This window comes from Pelodiscus sinensis, chromosome 1, assembly GCF_049634645.1.
Source record: "Pelodiscus sinensis isolate JC-2024 chromosome 1, ASM4963464v1, whole genome shotgun sequence".
In the NCBI taxonomy this organism is placed as follows: domain Eukaryota; kingdom Metazoa; phylum Chordata; order Testudines; family Trionychidae; genus Pelodiscus; species Pelodiscus sinensis.
Window position 1 is genome coordinate 137,763,485 of NC_134711.1, and position 26,540 is coordinate 137,790,024.

At 50.6% G+C, this 26,540-nt stretch overlaps 1 protein-coding gene across 6 annotated transcripts; it reads left to right on the forward strand.

The window, feature by feature from the left end:
* The first annotated feature begins 1,340 nt into the window (after window positions 1-1,340).
* ZYX (zyxin) lies at window positions 1,341-25,269 on the forward strand. Of its 6 annotated transcripts, XM_014575637.3 has the most exons (11): window positions 1,641-1,775; window positions 3,123-3,216; window positions 6,370-6,656; window positions 20,600-20,781; window positions 21,260-21,352; window positions 22,034-22,552; window positions 22,858-23,002; window positions 23,112-23,281; window positions 23,477-23,655; window positions 23,841-23,961; window positions 24,125-25,269. In XM_014575637.3, exons 3-11 carry the CDS (start codon window positions 6,392-6,394, stop codon window positions 24,233-24,235), a joined length of 1,785 nt encoding a protein of 594 aa, XP_014431123.2. In that variant the 5' UTR covers window positions 1,641-1,775; window positions 3,123-3,216; window positions 6,370-6,391; the 3' UTR covers window positions 24,236-25,269. The 6 variants fall into 6 exon arrangements, with proteins under 6 accessions (XP_006127414.2, XP_006127411.2, XP_014431123.2 ...); XM_006127352.4 differs by lacking the exons at window positions 1,641-1,775; window positions 3,123-3,216 and adding an exon at window positions 1,341-1,464; XM_006127349.4 differs by lacking the exon at window positions 3,123-3,216 and having other exon boundaries at window positions 1,640-1,775.
* Window positions 25,270-26,540: the final 1,271 nt, after the last annotated feature.

Below are 26,540 nucleotides of genomic sequence, written 5' to 3' on the forward strand. Positions count from 1 at the left end.
TAGTATACAATTAAGGGTTTGTTTCTTCTAGGGTTTCCAGATTCAGATGTAGCTACATCAACATAGCTGCATCAGTACAGATCTCTAGTTCAACTTCAGACACACTGTATCAGCATAAACTGGGATTTGAACTAGTGTCTCTCAGGTCAGACCAGCTTCACCAGTGCAAGCCCCATGTGATACTAGAGGCATGCTCTGTGGTAGTTACACCAATGTTGCTGCTAGATAAATACCTCAATGTAAAAAAATCCTAAATTCTCTGAGCATTGCAAAGATTAAATGACAAAGATTAATCCCTTGGAAATTTAGCAACAATAGGGGGCAGAAAGCCCAGTATTACTGCCAGATTTCAAGGAGAGAGCATGGTGTTTATGCAAAGAACAGGAATTCCCCCTTGGCTCCAGACTTGGAACAAATAAGCTTAGGGAGGCTGCCCTGCAAAAAAGGACCCAGGGAAAGAGAATAAAAGAAAACCAAAGATGGAGAATTTCAATAGTAAACTCCTTCGTGCAGGGACCAGACCCTCTGGGTGAGGTGCACCATTGAGCACTCACACCATCCATGTTCAGACTGAAAACAAAACCTAATAGATAATGCTGGAATGGTTTGGGAACAATGTGGATCTTGCAGGTCAGCAGTACAATGTGCAAAGCACAAGACTAGAATAGCCAGTGACATGGCTATCTAAGGATAAGGGGCATCAACAGAGCTGTGCCAGGACACTTGGGTCTGGAGGAGGCTGTGCCCAGGGAGCTAAGTGGGTTGTTCAGGTGCCCCCACCTCCTGTCTGGTTCTGAATACATGAGGAACTACATTCCTTGCAGTATTGCTGGTTTGTTTTTTAACAGCGTCTGTAGGATTGGAAAAGTCAGAGTCAGATGCTCTTGCAGCTGGTTGCTTGGGGAGGGGCTAGGGAAGGGGCCAGAGGGACCCTGCCTCCTGACTCACAAGAGCTGCCGGGCCTCTGCTTACGTGCAGTGGTTGAGACTGGAAATGAAGTCACTGGTGGGGGGTCACCAGGTTAAGGAATGGGGTGGAGGTTAAGCCTGGAAACACCAGTTGCTGAAAAAGTTGGGGAAGGCGGAGGCAACCCAGCGCTGGGGCAAGAGATAAAACACAAGCGTGCGGGGGCGCCTAACTGAGGGGCTTTGCCTAAGCTGAAGGGAAGACAGGAGTGGAGTGGAAGGGGCTGGGAATCAAGACTGAGCCGCAAGGCCGGCAAATCTCGGGGGAAATAGGGAATCCAGGAGTGGAAGGAAAGCAGGGAGGGTATGAAATACAGGCCTCCCATAGCAGCGATAGGAGGGAAAGCTGACACCTCCCTCCCCTCACAACACAGGGGGAAGGGCAACGAGAGCTGGTTGTAAGAGGGAGAGCGTTGCTGTTCTCCCCCACTCGTCTCTCAACAGTCCTGTCTAGTGTATTCATCCTCCTCCTCCTCTTACCTCATTGCCACATTCCCTGGTGAGTGAGCTCAGCTGTTCGCGCAGCCTCTCTCCTTTTATGGTCACACAGCTTTGCTTGGGCGAGGCCTTTTTGCGAGATGCTAGGAAGTCCTGGGCTCTGTAGTCCCCCCTCCTCCAAGTCCTTCCCCCTCCCGATTTGGCAGACAAGCAACCGAAGCTGGTTCTGATCGCTGTGCAGGGGGCAGAGCGCGGCACGCCCAGGCGCTGGGAGGGCAGAGTGGGGCTGGGCTTGCGTGCTAGCAGCACTAGAGACTTTACAGGCAGCTACAAACTTTTAGTCCAAGAGACCCAGCCTGCTCCTCCCCAGAGGTGAGTCCCCTCTCCTCCCGCTTCCTTTGGGCAAAAGTCCCGGCTGAAGCTCGTTGCCTCCTAGTTTTATTGCAACTTTATGCTCAAAAACTAACTGCGGTTTTTTGGCAGCAGGAAAGCTCCCCTCCCTCTAATTTCCTGCCCCACGTCCTGGGGCTGCGAGGCTGAACCTGCTCTTGTGTGCGCGGTCGGTGCTGGTGGCACAGCTTGGGCCGCTCTAGTTAGCGTTAACTTTATGGACTTGGCGTCTCTGTCTCCTTTTCCGGGGGAGCCTCATACTTTTGAAAGCCTGACTAAGTTGCCAACCCTGGGCTGGCGGGTAAGTGCCCCCAGCCGCCCCGTGGAAATGAAATACCTAAGAAATCGCCTCCTTCCCTTTGTAAAACTAGCAGCCCGCGGGGGCGGGGAGGGCGCGCTGCCGAGTCGAGACGCTGCAGTGTGAGTGAGACCCCTAGAGCCTTTTTCCAGATGTTTGGGTGGGGAAAGAATCCGAAACTTTTCGAGACTCCTTCATGTCTCCTCTGCCCTGCCGGGGAGGAGATCTGAGGAGACGGGAGGTGAGTGCCTGCAAATTTGTGACTGTCTGGCGCTTGCAATATGTCTGCATGTTTCTTTCTTGCCGTGCTGTGTAGCGAGGAACGGGGAGACGCGGGTGTGCAGTTATGTGACTGCTACAGATTCACTCCAGGCCTGGCTTTGAAAGTTCCCCTTTCCCCGGTCCAATCCCTGACTACAATTTACATGCCTGGAAATGAACTTTCTGGTGGGGAAGGGGAAGTAGGAGTCATTAGGCAAAGGAATGGGTGGGGGTGGGGTGGAGATTGAGTGGAGAAACACCAGTTGCTTGAAAAAGAAAGGACTTTGCTGTTGCAGGGACGCAGGGTGGGTTTTTTTGTTTGTTTGTGCGTGGTGTGTTTGTTTTTTTGCTATCCAAGCAAACTTTGCAGGATTAACCAGAGTTTGATGGGGTGGAAACACATGTGACTCTGTTTAACTGGGGGAAAAAAGAACACCCCCCCCCCAAAAAAAAACTGAAGTAAATCAGCTTCTTTCACTTCATATTTTAATAGCACATCCCCTTCATTTTTCATTTGGAGGAGGTGGGTGACTTCATGCCAGAGTTACTGGATTATGAAACAAAAGCCCCCTCCCACCCAAATACTGCCTGCTTGCTCTGAGCTGGGATCCTCCCTAGGGAAGGAATCATTTTGGAGAACATTGGGGTAGGTCCCTGCCTTTGCTTTCCATTCTCTGCTCCTGGGTGGGGTACAGTGAAGATTGGCCAGTGAAGTTCAGGTCCTGGGGTCACACACCTGAGACTGAGAATTGGTTGGTTCCCTTTCATAGAATCATAGAGCTGGAAGAGACTTCAGGAGGTCATAAAGTCCACCCCCCTACCCAAGCAAGGCAGGACCAATTCCAACTAAATCAACCCAGCCAGGTATGTCACCCAGTAAGTATGGCTTAGGTCAGGACTTACATCGAAAATAGAGCAATCTGTGATGGCCTTAAGAGATTGCTTTCATGTAACCAGTGCAGCTATAGCCAATGAAAGGCTCTAAATCTCAATTTCTGGCTTTGGTGCAACCTTCCTCTAGCCCAGGGCTACTCAACTTTGGATGCCCTGGGGGCCCCAATGGTACTCACAGCACATGCTGAGGAATGCAACTTAAGCATGGTTGCATATACATGCAAATATATATGCAAATAGCTTCTTTCCCAAAATGCCCCAGTGCTCCCTGCACCTCCTCCCTGGGGGCTAGAAACACTGACACCCTGTACCTGTCTGTTCCAGCCAGCCCATCCGTTTGCATCTTTCTATGCTTACCCCTCCTGGGAGACATCTCGCCACTATGGCGCGTGTTCCCAGTGGAAGGCATGTTAAAAGGATTCCAACCACCGGCTGTGTGTTGAGCCCCATGTAAACCCAAACCACAGTGCAGGCTACATGTTCAATAGCCCTGCTCTACAGCTGTGTGGAATCTTCTGATTATTGTAGATGTCAGAACATCTCTTCCTTTGTGGGAGGCTTGATAACTAAATCGGGCTCAGGCCTGCCTAAGTGGCATTCCCTCAGTAATTGTACACCATAGTAGAACTGTGGGGAGACCATAGAGGAGGTGGATCAGTCTAAAGGCATGCTAGGAAGGCTTCGATCCATGGCAGCTCCATACTCCCTTCCTTCTAATAGGGTGACTGGTGGACAAACAGAAGAGATGCCTTCCTGCTGCTTTTTAAGCAGAACTTGGGACAGGCAGGGGCAGCTGCAGGTGGAAAGCTGCTGTGAGGAGAAAGAAGCTTTGGCCTAGATAAATGTATGTGTATTGGAAGGAGGGGGAAGGAGGCTGCTCTGGGGTCAGGGAGATGGGAACAGCTGCTGGCAATGACCCTAACGTATCTGCATGAAGCAGCTGATGTCCCATACTCCATCTCTCTAAAGACCAGCTCCATTATAAAGTGTGATCATGTGGAGACTAGGCTGTGATCTTCAAGTACCTACACAGGAAAAGATTCTAATGGCAGTTTCTTGAAACAAGCAGGTACAGGCATAAGAAGATTCAATGGCTAGTGATTAACTATTTGAACAGTTTACCAAGGGCATAGTGCGTTTGCTATCACTTAGTTTTTAAATGAAGACTGGATATCTTTCAAAATGACATGCTTTAGCTCCAACAGAAGCAGGATCACTGTGTGAGGGAGGATGGTCTGTTATGCAGGTCACAATAATAAGGCCATTTTTTGGCTTAAAATTTGGTAACCTGCTCTTCAGCATCCTTATGGACTGACCTGGGGAAGGGGGGAAGCATCTTGTGGTCTATGCTGATGACCCTTCTTCCCTAACCTGCCCTTCAGTTGGATATGAGAGAGTTCTCTGGGGCTATGGTAGGGGAGGGTGGGTGAGGATTATTTCAACACGCACAGCCCTGCAGGGATATGCAGAAATGATCAGCAAATATAAAGTAGTTAATTTGCAGGGCTCTAGATACAAAATGTGTACCAGCATCCATATCTGCAAAAATGATCTGCAGCTACCCCTATCCATGAATGCAGATATCTGTGAATTTGTAGGGATCTACCAAAATAACAACTAAGGCAAATTATCTTGATCTCACAGGTACTTTACAACTTGGAGAACTTGTTTGTGGCCCTAGTGATAGCAGTACTGTGGAATAACTGTCACAGGGCTGTTTGCTCTAACCACTCCAGTGAGGCAGCCCATCCTCATCCATGCTGACTGTGCAGAGGCAGGCACTGTAGAAGAATGTTGTTCAAAACAAACTAACTCTGCATGCTGGCATACTTACCCTGTGTGCCATGGGAGCATTATTGTGTGTGGTCAGCATGACAAGCTGCTTAGTGCAGGCAAGCGCTCTGGGCTGGGTACCAGCATAGGGGAAAATCTCAGCAATGTGGGCTCTTATCAGGAGATGGCCAATAGCTCCTGGATGTTGTGAGTTTGGAAATATCCTAAGGGCAAATCTGGCATTGATCCCTGGCGGGAGGGGAGATGGGGAAGGAGTTTCCGCGGAGAACTTGTTTTTCAGGACATGACTGGGATGGGAAATAGGCAGTTCTCTCTGCAGTGAGGTACCATTGGCAGGATGGAGCTGTGAGCATGTCCTGGGGCAAACAGGAAAGCGCTGTACAGCACAGCAAGCTTGATGTGCTGGCTTTAGAGCAGCAGCTACACAGCAGGGGCTGGGAGGGAATGGCTCTAGCAATGTGTCAGGGAGGCTGGCTGGATCCAGGAGCCGCCTCCTGCAGGAAGGGGTGGAGGCAGGGCCGGCAGCCTTTGTAGCCAGTGAGGCGGCTGTAGGAGTCCTTGCCCATTGCCACAATGACAGGAAGGGACAGCAAGACAGAAAGGACAGTGAGTCGCAGGGCCTGGCTGAGGAATGTGTGACACTATGGAATCGCCCAGCCTTCCCTTTGTTCTGCTGGTGCTGCAGCTGCTGGAGCTTCCCCGCTGAGCCGAGAGGGCTGGGGGTTTGCAGGTAAAAGGGCAGGAGCGGGGCTGCAGGAGGAGAGGTCTGGAGCGCTAGATGGACAGAGTTAGCAGGGATGCCGTGGTGCCATGCCTCTCATGGGCTGGAGGATGCAGGAGGACATGGGGGGGAGGGGTGAGCTGAGAGATGCTAAAGCGGCTTCTGGAGGGGGGAGAAGGGGAGGTTCCAGTGTGAGGTGTGGGCATCTGAGCTGTGTGCAGAAGGCTGGCTTCTCCTGCAGTTCTCTCCTGAATTGATCCCTGCTTTGTCCTTCTATCTGCTCTGACTTGTTACCCCCACTCAGCAAAGGATTGAAGGTGGAGAGAATTTATTGGTGCTTCGGCCAGTTGTTCCTGCCCTGCATCCCTGCAGCGCTTGTTGAGGCTTTGCCTCCGGGTCAGACGGCATGTCTTGCTTCAAAACCTATTTCCGTCTCCCAGTGCTCAGGGCACCCCGAGCTCCACCTGTGCCCCTCAGATCTCACCCAGGTGCACCTGCCCTCCAATTCTGCTTCCTTCTGTGCCTTTCTCCAGATTCATTTGCAGGGGAAAACCAAGGCAGAGTCATGTCTAATCTCATATCTGTCTCTCCACTCTCCTGCCCCTCAGGTGCTGAGCAGCCAGCCCCAAGATGGCGTCATCCGGTAGCCCAGGGACTCGCATGACTTCCACAGTGAGCATCAATATTTCCACTCCAAGTTTCTACAGCCCGCAGAAGAAGTTTGCCCCAGTGGTTGCCCCTAAGCCCAAAGTTAACCCCTTCAAGGCTGGGGGTGCTGTACCTGGGAGTGCATCAGAACCGTCACTGCCCCAGCCTTCTGGGGCCGGTGCTCAGCGTGCTCAGATAGGGAAGGTGGGGGAGATCCCACAAGCTGCAGCACCTTTGCTCACTGAAGGTAGGTGAGGTTCATAACCTATTACTTGCTCCACCTGAGGCATCTGAGTGCACCTGGGCAAGGGAGAAGAAGGGGACACAACTAACTGAAGGACAGGATGGAGGTTCATACCGGGAGGATGGGGACTCCAGAGTGGGATACAAAGGAGTGTGTGTGGGGGGAGAGGGGCACAATTCTGACCACATTTGCTCTAGGTGTGCCTAGCATCGTCCTTCCCAAGGGGAGGGGGCAATTCTGATTTCACACTGATCTGGTCAGTCTATAGGAATACCATAAATGTCAGTGTAGGGAGCAGTTATGATGCAGGGAAGAATCCCATTAGGGATGTAATAGTGTAGTCAATTAACCGATAAGCAAAAGCTTAGAGATTAATGCTATAGACTACACGCATTTCCCTCCCCTCCACCAGTAAGTGTTTTTTTTTTTTCCCAGCAGGCTGGCCAGCAGGCTGGCTTAGTCCTGGCTTGCACTGGGTCCCGGACCTACCTCTGCTGCAATTCTGCATTTAAAGTATATTAGAAGCCAGGCAGGCAGCCCAGCCCAGCTCAGTTCCTGCTTGTGCTGGGTCCAGAAGCTCAGGCCCTCTCCTCAGACAGGGGCTGCTGCCTCTGTAACAGAGGCAGCAGTGTGGGGTGACAGGCATATGGTCTGTGAGGGAAGCTGGTTTTTAAACTGGCTCCCATCATGGACTGGCTCCTGCCTGGCACCCTACACTGCTGTCTGTGATACAGAGGCAGCAGCGCAGAGTGGCAAGGGTCTCCTTGGGAGTGAGGCTGGTGCGCTCTTGCTGTCAGCCCCATCCCTGGGGACTATAGAACAATCAAGTAACCAATAAGAATTCATGAGGTTACTTGACTCTTCAGTTAACCGATATTTAACATTATAGAACCATAGAGCTGGAAGAGACCTCAGGAGGTCATCAAGTCCAGCCCATCCCTAATCCCCATCTTGGCTTGCTGCAGGGGTGCCTCAGTCTTTCATATCCCTAACCTCACTCTGTAACTTGTCTCAGATTGTGAAAGCTTTTCCTCTTTTTGGTCTCAGTTCTTGCCATGTCACCATTGCACATACCCTGCCATAGTGGGTGGAGGGATGGCATTGCAGTAGCAGATGGGAGCTGCTATAAACAGGATGTGAGACACAGCGGTTTGCCTCCCTGAGTTTTGTTTTCTCTTATTTTTGAGTGTTTTCTTCTGGGCAGGGTCCTAGTGCAAATGTAGCTTTTACTTCAGCTCTTGATCCATTTGGAACCCTTTTCACTCCTTTGGAAGAGCAAAGGTCACCTGGTGATTTAGCCCCCATACTGAACCTAGCCAGTGCAAGCCACTAGGAGTATCATTACATCCCATGTCCTCCTTGACATCCCTGCATATCACCATTGGGCCGTTGAGTTTTTCTATTAGGGTGGGTGGTATGATGTTGATATTAGCCACCGTCTTCAGAAAGCCTAGTGTGGACAAGACCATGCCAGCTGTAGTGTCTGCTAGCTGGTTGAGCTAAAGTCTAGCAGGCAGCCTAGCTGATGTACTCACACTAGAGATGTAAGAGGGTAGCCGTTTAAACAGATAACCCATGCTTACCGGTTACACACGGCTCCCAGGAACCAGCTGCCACCCTGTGCTGCTGTCTCTGATATAGAGGCAGCAGTGTGGGCAGTAGCTGGCTTCTTAGGAGTGGGACAGCAAGCAGGAGCCACTATGCATGGGGAGCTGGCTTAAAAGCTGGCTGATACAGAGGCGGTAGCATGGAGTGGCAGCCGGTGTGTACCAGGAGCTGGCTTAATTCGCACTGAGCTGACTGCCTCCCCATGTAACTACTGAAATTATCAGCGTTACACAGTTAGACAATTACACACATTTTAATATCCCTAATGCACACCATCTTCAAATCCTGGTTAAGACAGTGCCACAGAGGAGATAGGCAAGTCTTCCCAGGACTACCTGTCTCTTGCATCTCTCTCCCTCCCAATTGTTTTGGCAGTGTAACTGCATTGATTGTAGTGCCGTCCTGGTAAAAATGAGAGCAGGATTAGGTTCCCTGTAGCTTTTATTTGATGGTCAGAATGAGGAACTGAGTTTGAAACCAGAGGACAAGAGAAAGTTCCCTCTGTTAATTTGCACTACTTAAATGCTCGGTTGATGTAGCTGAATTCACCCGGTACCTCTTAAGGTACATGCAAGTTCTGGGCTGTGTGCGCTACGGCCAGCTCACAATGTCAGTGGAGATGATGCCTTTGCGTGTGCTCTGTCCCTGCAGTGACACTGACTGCACTGGGACACGTTAGATTGGGAGCAGCTCTGTCACGTGGCTTCTCTTCATCAAGGTCATTAGCTGAGCTGGCTCCCGGAAGCAGTTGTGTTGTCTAATCTTGAAGCTAAGCAGGAGTATAATGAGGCAGTTGCTTGAATGGAGGCTAAGAAATTGGGGGTTTGCTGTCTTCCTTCTGAGCTCAGGAGCATCCTCGGTGCCCCACTGTGCTGCTGCTGTACTGTATGGAGATGACTGGATGGTGTTATTTATATCAGTGCTGCTACTTTGAGATTAGGTTCCTGATGCAGTATTACAGCCCTGGGCTGGAGAAGGGAGGAAAGAATTTGAACAGAACATTAAACATGTAACCTTGAACTTCCCAGCATCAGCCTGCAAAGATAATGGTGAAAAATGGGCTTTGTACCCTTTCTTTGCTGCTTTGTAGTTGATAGAAAGGCTGAAATTATCCTGCTCTTGGAAAATATAGGGTTTTTTTGTTCTTTCACCCCTGGTTATTGTCTGAGAAATTCAGGCCCTGTCTAGCCTAGGAGACTCTATGGCAGGGGTCGGCAACCTTTTCACACCAAAGAACCAAACTATATAAAATTTCAGAACAAGTGTTCAACAAAGAGCCGTGTAAGAGTGCCCATTTGCAGGACTGAGAATATACAACTTATTATTAATTGATATGATCATTAATAACAGCATAAATGAAACATCAGACTTTATTTAATGGGACTTCTGCTGCGTCTCTTTGCACATTTCTTTGAAGTTTACATCATAACTGGTCAGATCCAGCTGCATGCACACATTTGGGCTGTCTTCTGTCAATCTTATGGTGGGGGCTAGATGTGGGGGTTGGGGTGAATGAGGGACTCAGGGCACAAGGTTGGGGGTGTAGGCATATTATGGCAGGAGAAGTGGGGGTGCAGGAGTTAGGGGATGTGGGGATATGATGAGCTCAGGGTTGGGGTGTAGGAGCGTTGTGTTGCAGCCAGTTGGGGACTGGGCCCCAATTGAGGGCTTATTGGTCAGGCTTCATTTTTTAAATAGTCTAATATTATGTCCAACACAAGGTTTCAACATTGTCTGTCTTTATGGCAAGAGTGGAGGAACTTTTTGCGTCGGCAGCCACTGCCCCATAGAAAAAAAATGAGTTGGGGATCACACAAGTGAGAAGTCCAAAAAAAAAAAAAAAAGCACCTTCCAAAAACCCCCAAGCCTCACTGATGTGACCTCCAGCTGAAACACCTCACTCCCCTGGTGCTCCAGTCCCATAATAGGGGTAGGGGCAGGGAGGACTGAGGTACAAGGTCTCAGAGGTTCTAGAGTTAGTGGATTTTTGTGGGCCCCCCATAGCTCTGAGTTGGGGCCAAAAATGAGACATTAAGTGTGTGGGACAGGGCTGCCAGTGAATGGGATAGGGATAGGAGTGCAGGGTCTGGGTGGGAGGTGCAGTGTAGGAGGGGGTGAGGTCTGGGCTGGTTGTCTGGCCAGAGGGGTGTCGGGGGGGCGGGGGGGAACGACTCTGGCCAGGGGGATTTTGGCTAGGGAGCAGGGGGGATTCTGGCCAGAGAGCTGGGGGCAGGCTGTCTGGCCAGGGGGCGGAGGGGAGGGTGAGTGAGGGGGGCGGTCTGGGTGTGAGGGGGCACTTATTTACAGGCTGCATGGCAGGCACCATGTAACATGCCTCCTGCTGCTCCCATTCGCTGGCCGGAATCTTAAAAGGGTTGACAGGGGAGGTTGCTGGAAGTGTCCCAAGGGAACTAATTAGCAGTGCTCTGGGGGGAGTCTTTGGTTCCTGGTTTTCCCCATGGAGAAGCGGGAGGAAAACACTGTTGTGCTGAGCTGTGTTTAGCCTATTTGTTCCTGGCACCTCAGGTCTGGCCCAGAGCCTCAGGGCTTTCTTCCCCTCCGCAGGAAGCCAGCGCTGGCTCTCTAATCGTGTGAGGGCCGTAAGGCTGCAGCGCCAGCGCTGGTTCCCTGCTCCGGGGGGAGCAAGGGTAGGCTGAGTTGGGGCTCCAGCATAGCCATATCTCACTTCCTAGTGAGCCATATGTGGCTCACGAGCCATAGGTTGCCGACTCCTGCTCTGTGGTGACTAGAGCGCTAGTGACAATAGTAACACTAGACAGAAAAACTTTAAAAATGATGAATAGTCTTGCAGCACTAGAGACTAACAAAACATGTAGATGGTGTCATGAGCTTTCGTGGGTGCAGCCCACTTCAGAGGAACGGAATATAAGGGATTGGTCCAGTTTTCAAATAATTAGCCCCCACCCATTCCTTCAGTGCTGTTTATTTGAAAACTGGACCAACCCTTTAAACTCCATTCCTCTGAAGAAGTGGATTGTGCCCACAAAAGCTCATGATACCATCTCCATTTTATTAGTCTTGCAGCACCTTAGAGACTATGCTGTTTAAGTTTTTCCAGTTACAGACTAACACAGCTACCCCTCTGAGACTGGACAGCAAAATCTGAGCAGCTAAATAAGGAAGGGGAGTTTTAATTGGACTGGCTAGAATTTTGGAAAACACTACTTTAAATTGAATACATATACACACTGTATATATTCTTACCCGTTTCTCTGTTGCTGTGTTTGGAGTTGTATTTCAGTATGTTCAAAATTCTGCACAAACATAAAGATTGGGTAGGCTTGACTCCTCAGTGCTGCTTCATGAGGTAGCTGTTTTTTCTGAGGAAGAAGCTGATGCTGAAGGGTGAAATGACTTTCCTAATAGGCAATGTGTAGGGTGCTACCAAATTCATGCTGCACTTTGGTCAGTTTCACAGCCATGGGATTTTAAAAAGGCAAACTTCCTGATTTCAGCATATTTAAATCTGAAACTTCACAGGGTCGTAAGTGTAGGGAGTCTTGACCCAAAAAGGAGCGGTGTCTGGGTAGGAGGGGTTGTGGTACTGCCACCTTTCTGTTCTGCTGCAGGTGACTGGGCAGCTGGAGAGGGGCAGCTGCTGGTTGGGAGCCCAGCTCTGAAGGCAGAACTGCAGTAGCCGCCCAGAGGGGTGGCATGGTATAGTATTGCCACCCTTACTTTTGCACTGCTGCTTGTGGGGCACTGTCTTCAGAGCATGGCATTGCTCCTTGGCCACCCAGCACGAAGGCCACATAGACACAAGTTGACACTGCCACCCCAAAATAACCTTGTGAGTCCCCTGTAACTCCCTTTTGGATCAGGACCTCCATTTTGAGAAATGCTGGTCTCTGAAATAAGTTGTATAGGCACAAACATCACAGACTCTGAAATCTGGTCTTTTCATGGCTGTGAACTTTGGTAAGGGACTGGCAATGGGGCATCATTTATGCATCTCTGAAACAGGATCTTTGTGCTCCCATTTTTTCCCAGTGGTTCACTTGGACAAGGCATGACAGTAATTCTTCATTTAACACTATCGATATGTTTCAGAAAATGATCGTGTTAAGTGAAAACTTGTTATGCAGGGTCAATTTTCCCATTGAAAATAATGGAAAAGGTGGGGGTTATGTTTCAAGTGGTGGTGTCTGTTGGGACCGGGAATATAAGGTTGGGGGAGAAAGGGGACTGGGTTATAGCAGGGAGGGGAAGTGTTTGGCTCTGGGGAAGGGAAGGGGAGGAGAGGGGAGGGGGATTGGGTTGGGAGTATGCCCCTGTGACAGGTCTGCCGGAACTTGCACTGCGTCCGGCGAGGGCGAGTCGCTGGGGAATGGCGTGGTGAGCGGCGAACTCTCTGCCGCTTTGCAGGGAGGCGGGGAAGCCCTGTGCAGCAACTGGCAACGGGCTGGCTGGGGAAATCGTGTTATTCCGGGGACAGTCGTGTAATTAAAAAAATGTTCCCCTTAAAAAAAAAAAAATCGTGCTATTGCGAAAACGTGTTAAGCGGACACGTGTTAAATGAGGAATTACTGTCCTTCAAATCCTTTACCCTCCAACTGTGAAACAGGAATAGTATCTACTGCACAGGCTGTGAAACTCACTTTTTGTAAGTGACTGAGTCTAGCTGTTTGTAAATTGTGCACTGAGTCCATGAAAAGCTTTATAAATGCAGAGCTGCCTTGCTCGGGTCACCCATTGTGACAAGGCTGGGACTAGATCTTGTTTATTGCTGGCTTCCAGATTTCTGCTTTGTCTACTGGATATTGCTCTCTGAACAAGATGGCTGCTTGAAAATGGCAGTGTGATCGATAACACACTCCATACTCTCCAAACCTTAAAGAGCTGCTAGACTGAGAGGAGATGCAAAGGCCCTTATTGTAAAACTCCAACAATAAACTCTCACTGAGAACAGACAAAATATCAAGCCAGTTGGGATTTTCTAGCCCAAACAGTGGTTAAGATAATATTCCTAAGACACCCCCTGATTGTCCCAAGTGGTTCAACTTTTTATTTTCATAACTTTCCTATCTCTAAATTCCTTCTGTTTCATTCAAAAACTTGCAACTAAAGTTTAAGAGCAAGAGGTCAAAGAAGGAGATCATGAAGCGTGGTTTTGTGAGTTTTGTGCTTATTGTGGAGAGATGCTGCTCTCTAAGGGTACATCTGCACAGCAATATTATTTTGAAATAACTTAGTCTGCATCTACACAGCAGGCAGTTATTCTGAAATGTCAAAATACTGTCAAGCTGGAGGACTTCTTACTTCGACTCCTGACCCTCATTGAACAAGGAGTAAGGGAAGTCGGAGGAAGAGTGCACTGTTTCGAAGTCAGTGCTATGTAGGCGCTCCTGATTTCAAAATAAGCTATGCAATTGACATGGTTCAATTTTGTGTAGCTTATTTCGAGTTAAGCCCTGCTGTGTAAAAGCACCCTTACAAAGGGAAAGAGTTCCATGTAAATGTGGAAAATGAATATAAAACCATGTAATGCAGTGCTAACTATATTGGCCTGTTTATTAATTCAGGCTAGATTAATTCTCAAAAGTATGAAATTTAACTGTACTGCACAATATTACACAAAACACTGGTATGTTAAATGGGTAGAGAGAATGCTATTGCTCTGCAACATGGCAAGTTAACACCGGTATAAGAATTCTCTCTTGAATCTGCTATTGAGAATTAAGATCAAGTTAATGCACATGCAGTAACTAACCATTAATCTTATGAGAGTCATTTTGGTGACTAATTGATAACTTGTGCTGATGCACAAACTGCTTGGGTTTTGAACAACTATTTTCTTTTGCATTCAGTTTTCCAGCATTCTTTACTTCCCAAGTTGAGACAGCAAATTGGCTTTGCTCAAACGTTTTATTCAGTGGGGGGAGGGGGGTACATGCGTGCACCCTTACATAAAACCAAGGTTTGAAAATTCTATTTGCTGGTGCCAAATAGGAAGCTTTCCTTGGACTTGAGGGTCCAATTGTAGCTCAGGGTGAACATGGTGGCACTTTTTCATGCTCTAGCTATTGTAATAAGTTCTGCTTACCTGAGAAGAAAATAAGATGGTTCTGTCAATAGACTGTGCAGGTGTTCAGTATTATCAAATGTACAAAAAGCCCAATGAAGCACCTGGCTCTTCCCTGAGCTCTTCTGGGTGCATTGGGTCCAGACTCTTTGAAAGGTGGGGGGGAAAGACAGGTGGAATTGCCCAAGTTGTGGTGCCAAAATGAGCGTACCACTCAGCTATCTCACTGCTCGGTGTATGTAGAAAAATGAGAGGATCTGTTCTAACAGCATTGACAACAAACTTCAATGCCAATTATGATACTTTAATAGCTGCATAGATGAATGAGGCAGTGCCACATTGGAGTTTGTTTCAGGCTCTCTGCAAACTCAAGCAGACCATGCTGCTATGGTTTTACTTATTTTGCCTTTTCATGGCTTTCTTTGCACCCATGACAACTACTGGTAGACTTTTTTTAAAATAAAGGCAGAAATTTGGAGAACAAGAGACCCAGCCCCACCCTATTGCCTGTACCCCCAGCTAGAGCCCTCATACCCCTGCAGCCTACCTTCTGTCCCACCCTGAGTCACTCATCCCTGGCTTTGCCTCAGAGCCCTCACACAGCTGTACCTCAACCCTCTGCCCCAGGCTTAGCTCCCTCCCACACTCAGAGCCCCTCGACCTCACCCCTGCCACATTCATTTTCTGATGTGCACCAGTATGGGAGTGGGGTGACATGGAAGTGATAAGTGACCCATCATCCCCATATTAGTGCACATAACAAAATTCATTCCGCTCAGGTGGGAAAAGTTAGAGGGATCACTGACAGAATATAGTAGTGGATACCTCTCATTCCACAGCAGCAGCCAGGAACCCTTGTAGCTTTGGATTGGGAGGAGGAGAAAGTGCAAAAGGAGGTTTCCCTCCCTTCTTGAAGATGGAGAGGAAAAGTGGATGCAGGCTTATTTGATCTCTGTTGGCTAGAGGATCTCCTAAGCTGAGCCTGGAGATATATGCCTCATAAGAACTAGGGATGTAAAATCCTGTTTCGTTAACCATCTAAACATGGAGTTTAACTGATTAGATGGGGGTGGGCTGGCTGGAACAGCTCCCATGCCACAGGCAGGGGCTGCTCCAGCTTAGCTGCTTTCTACCCGGCACACTAGGTTGCCTGCTCCCAGCCTGAGTGTGCTGGGAGTTGGCAGCCTCAGGTGGGGCCAGAAGCAGCAGCGGGGGGCAGGAGGAAGGCTGCTGACCAACTCCCTCCTTCCCCACTGCCACTTCTGCCCTGTAAAAGGCTGACAATCCCAGCCCGCCCCACTCCAGTTAATGGTTACCCATTCGCATCCCTAATAGGTACTGTGGCAAGGTCCTCGCTCAGGCCTCTTGCCTTGGGACCCTTTCTTTGTCCACAAATCAGCTGGAGACCCTTTCTGGTACAGTCACCCCTGCCTTTTATTGTCAGTGCCAATTTTCCACCACCTTTTCTTTACAGAGCTTTTGTTTTCCATCAGCTAACTCAGCTAGCCTCTCCTGGCTGGGGCATGCACTCAACCACACCCTGGCTCCTCCCTTTCACTTCCCCTCTGGCTGCCTTATCTAGATCTCTGACCAATGAGGCCCACAGCTGCTTCCGTTAGCTCTTCAGGCCTGGGCTTGTTCCGCTGGCTGCAATTGGCCTTTTCAGCCAGGCTATAGTGGCAGAGCTCTGGCTTAGCCAGCAGTCTGTCACAGTACCTTAACAACTGGAGCTGAATTGAGCTTTTTACTGGAGTACGATACCTTGTCCCTTCCTCTAACATCTCTATCTCTGTCAAGAAGCTGTTTGGTAGGTTTCTCAAGTCCTTGTAGAGACCACGAATGGGAAACTTTAGCCCGAGAGAATTCTCGAAAAGAATAGTGGCTTCCAATAGCACTTCAGCGTCTGGTTTGTGTGAAGGGACATATAGTCTAATAAAAAGTACAAAAGCGTCACAGCACCCTAGCATGGAAACATTGCTGACTTTGTCATCTTTCTCTCGTTTATTTATTTATTTATTTATAGTGTATATATGTACACACACGTATGTACACACACTTTCCTATGGGACAACAGAGTGACATCATCATGTTACTCTGTGTCCACAGGAGCCAAGATCCACCTTCTCCCACCCTGGCCCTCCACAGGGCCCATGTGCAGGCTGGGACTGTGTGACCCTGACCCTCCCCTCCACTTCCCAGCGGCGAGGCGGGAAGCCATAGCTGCCTTGGCCCAGGCCTCCCCGGTGACGGGGCAGGTTGGAGACTGAGGCTGGCCTGGGCCCAGCCCCCCTCCCAGATGCCGAGGAGGAGAGACCAGCATGGCCTCATGCCCCTCCCATGCCCCGGCAGCTGGGAGACGAGCCAAGTGTGTCTTCGGGCCAGTCAGGAGGGGTGGGCCTAGGGCACTGGGACAACTGTGGGGGTGAGCCAGGGCCTGGGTGACCTTGGCCCTGGCCCCTCCTGGTGGCTGGGGAGAGAGCTGGGCCTTACACAGTATCACCCTGTCTCCCCTACCCCTGCAGCTGGAGGGGGCCAAGAGCCAGGCAGGGCAAGTGTTGGCTCCACCTTGGCCTCTCAGGGAGGGGAGGAAGGGCCCATCCTGAGCTCTTCCTGGTGGCGGTGGCTGGGAAGTGGAGGGGTGGGGAGATCTGGGGCAGCCTTGGCCCTGCCCTCCCCCTCCCTTCCTAGTGGCCGGAGGGAGAGAGCCAGGCCAGTTGTGGCCAACCCTTCCTCCCTATCCAGGCCTGTCTCCCCCCCAGCCTAACCCCTCTGCTGCTAGAGAGAGTCAGTCAGCTGGCCCAGCCGGCAGGGGAAGTCTGCAGGCCAGGGGGAAAGAGCCAGGCAGGCCAGGGTGCAAGTCAGGGCTGCCTACCCCCAGAGAGGGTGGTTGGCGAGCATAGTGAGCAGGGGGCACAGCCCCCTAGTATCTTGTAGTTATGAAATAAATCAACTGGAATATAAATATTGTACTTGCGTTTCAGTGTATAGGTTATATGGCTCTATATACAACTTATTGTATGAAATTTTAGTTTGTACTGAGGTTACTAGTTCTTTTTGTGTAGCCTGTTGTGAAACTGGGCAAATATCTAGATGGGTTGATGAAGCTCTTGGAAGACCTCTGTGTCCCTGCAGGGGCACATGTCTCCATGGGTTGAGAACTGCTGGTCTATTGCACCAGTTTGCAAACCTGTGGTCCATTTGGGTTTGATCTATATAGTTTTCTAGGCCAGTGGTGGGCAATATGTGGCCCATGTGCGGCACACAGCTCGTCAAAGTAAGCTGCTGGCAGACAGGTAGTTTACCTTGAGTTGGCAGGTACAGCTGCCTGTAGCTACCTTTGGCCACAGTTCACTGCTCCCGGATGGGAGAGACAGGAAGCTGTGCCTGCAGATGCAAGGTAAACTACCTTGACAAGCTCTGTGCAGCATGCGAGTTGCTGGTTGCACCCCACTGTTTTATTTCAAAAAGCTGAGGGTGCTTGCAAAGGCACTGGGAAATGAGGAATTGGCTCTCTAGCCTTCTGTTCTATGGGAGCTGCTATGTAGGGGGAAGAGAGGAAATGGGAGGCCACTTTGAGGCACTAGAAAAGCATATGGAAGGAAACGAGAAGAGAGGACAAAATGGCTGGGAAGAGAGGTATTTAAATAGGGCAAATGTGCCATATCAATTTTAAAAACCCATTATTCCAAAGGCAGAGACTTACTTTTTAAAATTGGGATAAAATACAACATGCTTTTATAGAAGGTAGATAATGCCAGACCAGGCCTGGGCAAAATCTGGCCCTCCAAGCCACTGGATCCGGCCTGTGGAGACAGTGGGGAGCCCCAGGCAGGTTCCCCTGCTTGTGCCACAGCCCTGCGCACCATGCAGAAACACAGTTGCAGAGCCCCATTTCTGATTTAAAACGGGGGGAGGGAGGGGGGAGGGATTTTAGGAGCTGCATCACCCACAGCACATTCCCATTGGCCTGTTTCTGGCAGAAACCAGCCAATAGGAGCTGCTTGTTAGAATAACAGGCAGCTAAAAAGAATCTCCGCAGCTCTCCTGGGCTCAGTTATTCATGAAGCACATGGCCAGGCAAGCAGGCTGGCTGGCTGGGAAACATTTTAAGCTCGGCAGGCAGGCAGGCTAGTTTGGTAGCTGACAAATAAGTCTCTTGTCCACAGCCTGCTTCTGGCAACCCAGCCCTTTGTGCCCCCTCCCTCCCCCTTCCCCCCACACACTCAACATACCCAAACCCTCTGTCCCCTTCTTATACCCATACCCCCTCCCAGATCTGGCACCCCAATCTCCTGCCCCAGATCACAATCCCCTCCTACCCTAGGTCACATCCCAAACCCCAGCACTCCAGTCCCCTGCCCTAGGTCACAACCGACTTCTTTACCCAAACTCTCTCCCAGACTCCAGTCTTCCTCCTGCACCCAGTCCCTTACCCCAAGCTCCCCTCTGCACCCAACCTCGATCCCAAACCCCGCATCTCCTCCATTAATATGGAAGCGATTTACAAAATCTTGGAGTGGTCCCCCATCAAAAATTATTACCCATCCCTGTGTGCCAGACCAACCTCATCTCCTTCTTTGAGAAGATAACTGATCAGTGGGTTTTGGGTTTGTTTTTTTCTCTCTCAATCTACCTGGATTTCAGTCAGGCATCTGATACAACTCCACATGGGAAATTGTTAGTTTAAATTGGAGAAGATGGGGATTAATATGAGAATTGGAAGATGGATAGGGAGCTGGTTAAAGAGTAGACACCAGCTCATTCTAAAAAGGTGAACTGTTAGGCTGAAGGGAGGTTACAGTGGAGTTCCTCAGGGAATGGTCTTGGGCCCAGTCTTGTATAATACTTAGTACTGACCTTGACACACAAAGTGAGAGTATGGCAATAAAACGTGCAAATGACACTAAGTTGGGAAGTATTGCCAATAAGGAGAAGGACCAGAATAAACTACGACCTGTAAACTGGAATAATAGAAATGGGATGATGTGTCAAGTACAAGTGCATGCATTTAGGGAATAAAAAGGAAAAAATTGCTGTAAGTTAGGGAGATATCAGCTGGAAGTGATAGATGAAGAGGCTGACCTGGCTGTTTGGTTGATCACAGGATGATTATGAGCCACCAATGTGACAGTTGTTAGAAAAGGCTAATGCAGTCTTATGATGCTCCTAAGATGCATCAGGTGAGGTATTTCCAATAGAGACAGACAAATGTTAGTAGCATCATACAAGGCACTTGTAAGACCTCATCTGGAATTCTCTGTGCAGTTCTGCTCTCCCATGTTTACAAAAGATAAATCCTAACTGAAACAGGTGCAGGGAAGGGCTACTAGGATGATCCAAGGAATAGAAAACCTACCTTACCAGAGGAGACTCAAAGGCTTGTTTAGCCTAACTGAAAGACGGCTGAAGGGAGATATAATTGCTGCCTATAAATGCACCAGAGAGAGAGAAATATATGGAGGGGGAGGAATTATTCAAGAACCAATGGAAAAACCATCAGAAAAGTGAAGTTCTGGAGCAGCCTCCCAAGGGGAGCAGTGGGGTAAGAAAACCAAACTAATTTCAAGACTGCACTTGTTATGTTTATGGAGGAGATGGGATGATGAGCCACATGCCCATCAGCAGTTGCCAATAGTAAAAATCCCCAGTGGCTGGAGACGGGTCACTAGAGGGGAAGGGTTCTGAGTTGCTACAGAGAATTCTGTTCTAGTTATCTGCCAGGTGGGTCTTGCCCACATATGAGTGTAACTCATGGCTCTATTTGAGTCAGGAAGGAATTTTCCCATAGGCCAGGCTGGCAAAGACGGTGCTGGGTTTTCACCTTTCTGTGCAGCCTGGGATCACTTGCTGGTTTGAACTAGTATGAATGGTGGATTCTCTTAACTTGAAGTCAGCAGACCAGGATGTGAGGACTTCAGTAACTGAGCCAGAAGTTAGGAGTCCATCACAGGAGTGGGTGGGTGAAGTTCTGTGGCCTGCAATCGCAGGAGATCAGACTGGATGATCATAATGGTCCCTTCTGACCTTAAAGTCTGAGTCTAAATACACTAAGTGCTTTGCTAACACTCCAAGGTGCACAATTGCTGGGTTTTGTGTCTGTTATGTAATAGCAAATGTGTTGGGCATGGACTCTGTGATGCTGAGGTTGAGGTTCCTGTGGGTTGGGTTCCTGAGGTTCCCTTAGTTTGACTGTTCTTATGTCTCTGGTCTGGAAAGCACTTGGATTTTTTGTGTGTTACTGGAAAAGCATGGTGAAAATCTGTATTGCGTGTGGTTTTTCCCCCCTTCCCTGCAGAACTGCCACTGCCACCGCCACCTCCTCCAGGAGAGGAAACGGTCATGTCCCCAACCAGTGCTTTCCCCCCACCCCCACCACCATTCGAAGAGCCCTTCCCCTCAGCTCCAGAAGAGGTTTTTCCTTCTCCTCCTCCCTCCATGGCTGACGAGGGGCTTGAGACTGGGGTGCCTGCCTCCCAGGTGAGTATAGGCATGGATGAGCTGGGGTTCGTTTCTTAGGTGAGCCACTCTAGTTCTCTGGGTTGATTCAAACACATGCAGGTACTTGATGGGGCTGTGAGGCAACATCTGCGTGCGCACACCTCAGCCCTGGGCTGGGAGAAGCACTCTTGCTTCAGGCGCCTCCCTGGTGTTCTCAACAGTGCTTTGCTCCTGGGGAAGCCACTACTGTGGCACCCTTTTCTGGGCCTGCATTCCCTATTGCCCACTGTGCACACGCACCATGTGCCTTACCCCTCCCCCAGCTTGCCACAAAATCAGTGTCAGGACAGTGCCGTGGTCCCAGCCCCAGCATTCTGTTGCAGCAGAGGGCAGTGGGGTTTAGAACCTCCGGGGGTGACGGGGGATGCCCCCGCATTGGCAACTGTTCCTGTTGGGGGAGGGGGAGTCGTGTAACACGCCCTATTGCTACTTCCTTCCCTGTTGGCTGGCAACACAGGTGCGTGGGAAGATGAGCAGCATTGATCTGGAGATTGACTCTCTGTCCTCAATGTTGGATGACATGGAGAAGAATGACCCCTTCAAGTCCCGGGTGAGCTGCCCTCCAGGGGGCATTGCACTCCCTGAAGGGTTCATGAGGCGGGGGGGGGGGGGGGGGGGAGCTCGGCAGGCCAGTTGCATGGGGAGGGTGCTGGGTCCAGTGGGAATGGCTGATGGAGGATGGAGTGGGGGCTGCTACCAAAGTAAGCAGCAGATGCCCAACCAGCACACCTGGAAGGAGTGAGAGTGCTGCAGCAGAGATGCTTAGTGGATTGAAGGGGTAGCCAAATGGATGGGGTGGGATGTGGAGTTTGGGAGGAGAAAGAAGGGCAGCTCTCACCTCCACTCGGTCTGTGGGAGCGGATGAGCTCAGCCTGCGGATGAGGTTGGGGATTGCCTCAGGCAGTGATGCAGACTCTCCGAAGACCTCATGCTGAAGTGTTCCAACCAGGGATGTGAGCGGGTAACCCAGTAAGTGCTTGCTGGGTAATGGTTCTCATTACCCAGGAGCAGGACCCAGTACCCAGGGCCTGCCATGGGCAGAGGGCTGCTCCAGCCTTGGGGGCAGGGGGAAGGCACAGAGGCTGCTCCAGTGCGGGCAGGGGGGCTTAACGTTTAATTAAATGGGATTTACATCCTTGGTTCCAACACGCCCTGCAAAGCACAGGCATAATGCTGATTTTGCTCATGTTCTCTGAATGTCCAATTGTCTGTTCTCCTCATTTCCTCGCAGGTGGCTCCCCTGGAAACACATTCTGCCCCTAAAGGCCATATAGAAATCATGGCTATGCCTAAAGATCCCCCAGTTCCTGCTTCTTTCCCCCCCAAGTTCACCCCAAAACCCAGTGGAGGCTTTACACCAAAACCCTCTGAAGTGGGTATAGCCCCTGCACCAACACCCTGGGCAGCCCCACTGCAGCGTAGAGACCCCCCAGAAATGCAGTCCAGAGCGCCAGCCCCATCTGTAGCCCCTCTTCCCTCAGCCCCACCTGCCCCTAAGTTCACCCCTTCCCCTGTTGCCAGCTCCCCCAGGTTTGGATCCAAACCAGCTGCTGGTGCTCCTGGGGTGTCGCCAAACCCCACGAGATTTACTGCCCCTCCCCCTGCTCAGACCCGATTCACAGCCCCTTCAGCTGTGAGCTCTGCCCCAAAGACCCAGCCTCCCAGTTTCACCTATGCCCAGCAGCGGGAGAGACCTCAGGTGCAGGAGAAGCCACGTCCTGCAGCACATCCTGCTGCCCCACGAGACATGGTAAGGGGCATAGTTTGAGAGAGGGAGTGTGGTTGGGAGGGAGAGAATGGGTTCCCTCCAGTGAGAGGAAGGTTAATACTCATCCGACAGGGGGCAGCTGGGGGAGAGACTTCACTGTGTCTTATTTGAGCAGAGGTAGAGAGCCGAGAAAAGTATTTTCCAGAGGTACTGGAGGAGGGGGCAGGAATTGCAGGGTGCTCCCAAGAGATACTGTGCTGGTGTGCGAGGGTGGATAAGCATGGGGAAGGTTCTCGTCCCCCAGTAAATGCTCTCTGTGCTGAATATCTTCCTCGGCCTTTCTGCAGCATAGGGCTCCTATGGGCACTGGTTCTGAGCCTCCCAGGGGAAACTCCTCACTGACCATGAAAGAAGTGGAGGAGCTGGAGATGCTGACCCAGAAGCTCATGAAGGATATGGAGCACCCACCCCATGCAGAAGCCTCCACTTCCGGTGGGTGCTGGCATTCATGGTCTCCCCCCATCCCCCGTGGGGAAGATGAGTATTACAGAATGGGTGGTAGCTATTCCCCTGATCTGACCCCCTCTCCCTCATGTGGCAGAGCTGTGTGGCCTCTGCCGGAAGCCTCTGTCCCGAACTCAGCCGGCCGTGCGTGCTCTGGACTGCCTCTTCCATGTGGAGTGCTTCACCTGTTTCAAGTGCGAGAAGCAGCTGCAAGGGCAGCAGTTCTACAACGTGGATGAGAAGCCCTTCTGTGAGGACTGCTATGCTGTGAGTGCTGGAAGGGGAATGGGCAGGGTACTGCTGTGCTATGAGTCTGGGCACAGAACTCTGTGTGGCTGGCCTGCCCCAGTCTCCCCTCCCTCAGTTGCCTGAAGGAAAACTGCCCCGCCCATCCATTGAGCCACCCTGGTGGTACTGCTGAATTGGGCTCTTCTTGTCTCACTCGCCTGTTTCTCTCCCTAGGGCACCCTGGAGAAGTGCAGTGTCTGCAAACAGACCATCACAGACCGGATGCTGAAGGCCACAGGCAACTCATACCATCCCCAGTGCTTCACTTGTGTGGTGTGCCAGACCCCCCTCGAGGGGGCCTCCTTCATTGTGGACCAAGCCAACCAGCCCCACTGTGTGGATGACTATCACAGGTAGGCAGGAGGCCCCAGTCCTGCAGGCAGTTAATCTTCCAAGAGAGGGGAGTCGCTCCCTCACCCACTCGTCCTTGCTGCAGGGAAGCCACCTTCCAAGCTAAGCTGCCCCTCAGCTCTGCTGCATTGTGACTATTGGGAAGGCTGCCATGTCACTGTCTCTTCTGCTTCTCTGTGTGCTGCAGGAAGTATGCCCCCCGCTGCTCAGTCTGCACTGAGCCTATCATGCCAGAGCCCGGAAAGGATGAGACTGTGCGCGTGGTAGCGCTGGAGAAGAACTTCCATATGAAGTGCTACAAGTGTGAGGTACCCAGCCCCTCCTTCCAGTCTCCCTCCACTTCCCCTGCATGCGTCTTACTATGGCATTATCCTCATGCTTGTCAACCCTCCCCGGCCCTGTTACCTGCATCTGGCTCATTCACATCCGTGTGCGTTTGTCCCTGAACTATCTATTATCTTCTCCCCACAGGACTGTGAGAGGCCTCTGTCTATCGAGGCAGATGAGAACGGCTGCTTCCCACTGGATGGGCACGTGCTGTGTATGAAGTGTCATACCACTCGTGCCAAAGCTGCGCACTGAGGGATTGGAGTGGGGTGTGCCCCCGATACCTCTGCTCCCCCATACCAGTGGCCTGCATTCCTCTCCTCTCAATGGTCCAATGCCTTCGCTCCACAGGGCACATTCTGACCTACAAATACTCTGGCAGCAGTTCTTCCTTTGAATAGGGATCACCACTCCTAATCCCCTCCTCTGTGCTAGGATCCCCTTCTGCAATGCCTGCTTTTCCTGGCCACAGTACATTCCAGACTGGGGAGTGTGGGATATCCCTGTTTTCCCCTATCTTGCCCTGGAAGGGACATTTCAATAGTCCTAGAGAAAACAGGATGGCATCTCCAACCCTGTGGGCAGAACTACCTAGTGGTTGTGTCTGAGACTGCTCCATGGAGCAGTACTCTCTCTGGCATTGTGAGACTAAGTGCCCGTCTCTTCAGTGCTCTTTTCTCTGCTTTCTCCCTCTTACGCCCATATTTCTGAGAGGAGGCAGAGAGTGGTGAGAGGCCTTGCTCCCTGGGCTGGAAAACTTTAATCTGGTTATGGCTTTCCTGCCTTCAGCAGATCTCACCAGCTGGCTGACCCTGTCTAGCATCGGTCCCTGCCCGATAGATCTGTCAGCCTGGGGAAGAGCCTCTCACTAGCTTTGGGACCCTCTTCCTCCCCTCCCAACAAGTCTCTGCTCCCCATTTCCTTTCACTCAGTGTCTTCCTTTGTGCTTGGCCCAGTTGCTTGGCATAGCAAACGATCCAAAGGGTTTGTGTTTACAAAGGACTTCAGAGCTCATGGGGGGGGAGGGCTGCCAGCACCCAGTAGTGAATGGCCCTGGGGTGTGGTCACTGCCAGCGCAAGATGGGAGGAATGGCTCCCCAGGTACCAGTGGGGCTTGCTGGCTGTCACTGGCAAGGCTGCAGTGAGAATTGTGATGTGCTAGTTGGCTCTGCCTGTCACTAGGGTGATCCCCTCTTTCTGGACTGGAATCTCCCTGTGATTGAAGTGGCATCTTGGATACTGTACTTTCCAGCCACTGTGTGCATCTAATAAAACTTTTTTTATTAAAATTTCCTTGTTGGTCTGTTAATCCAACCTTGCCCATGAGAATCACCACATGCCACTGCCATCTAGCCATGAGTTAGCACAGGTGTCCCAGCAACGTCCAGTCCCTTCCCCACCTGAACTCCAGGCTGAAGAGCTCAAACTTTCTGATTTTAAGAGCCAGATTATCAAAGTTATTTAGGCACATAGAAAGGCAGGTGCCTTACCTGTTTGGTGCCTGACTCCTATTGAAGCATCTCTAGGAGCCTAAATATCTTTTAGAAGTCTGTACTTCCAAGTTAATTGTTTTCTCTAGACCTTCTTCAGACTTGAAAGGAGCCCAACTCCGAATGCATGTCCTCATCTGGAAGTACGATAGCAACCCTGGGCTCTTTCACAATACTCCTTTATCCTCTGCTCTGACCCCTACATCCTTCTGTGGATCTAGCCTCAGCTGCTGCTAAGCTCTTCAAATCACCACTCAATTGCTGCCTAATCCTTTAGGCACTTGAACTTCCACTACAAAGTACCTTAGGCACCAACTTTCAGCCAGTGAGCATGTGCACAGCCTCCTTAGTTCAAGCACTCAGGTGCTTATCTCACACCTAAGCATCAGTGGGATCTTTAAAACACGTTTCCCCACCTATCCTGTCTGTGGAACCTAATCCAGTCAGGTTCTCCATATAAGATGGCTGAAGGAGAGGGGAATGGTGGTTACCCCCCCCCCCCCAACCTCTTACCATATGTGGCTGGGATGTGGGAGACCAGGTTCAGTTCCCCACTTCCTTCTGTACAGACCTGCCTGGTGTGGCCCAAACAGGAGAATGAGAAACATGCTGCATAGACCGTCCAGTATCCTAACCACTGCAATAGGGGTGGGGTGGGGTAAGGCACAAGTACGGGCTTCTTCACAGGCATAGGCGGCAATAGAGCATGCCTAGAATGTGGGAGACCTGTGCTTAAATGCCTGGGACAAATGTAAGGGGGGAGGAAAAGCATCACTGGCTTCTTGTCTAAAACCCACTCTCCTGTGTTAGGTGCCTAGCCCTAAAAGAGGGGTTTGTAGCCGTGAATACTGAGTCACTCGAGAGTCAACACAGAGACATCTTGAAAGTCAGTAAAAACTTATGCGTAGCTGGGGCTCTGCAATGTGGTGCAGCATCACAAAAGGATTCAGTTAGTCACTTTTCTGAGTACAGTAGAGTCTGGATTATCCGACCTTTGGTAATCCGACATTCCGCTTCATCTGACATAGCTGTGGGACCATTGTCGGCTGAGCGCAGCGTATGTGGCCCCC

Coding starts and splice junctions, on each gene's coding strand:
- ZYX (XM_006127352.4), top strand. CDS start 6,392: ATGGCGTCATCCGGTAGCCCAGGGACTCGCATGACTTCCACAGTGAGC. Junction 21,353..22,033: donor ATGACCCCTTCAAGTCCCGG/GTGAGCTGCCCT, acceptor ATTTCCTCGCAG/GTGGCTCCCCTGGAAACACA. Junction 23,282..23,476: donor TCTGTGAGGACTGCTATGCT/GTGAGTGCTGGA, acceptor TTCTCTCCCTAG/GGCACCCTGGAGAAGTGCAG.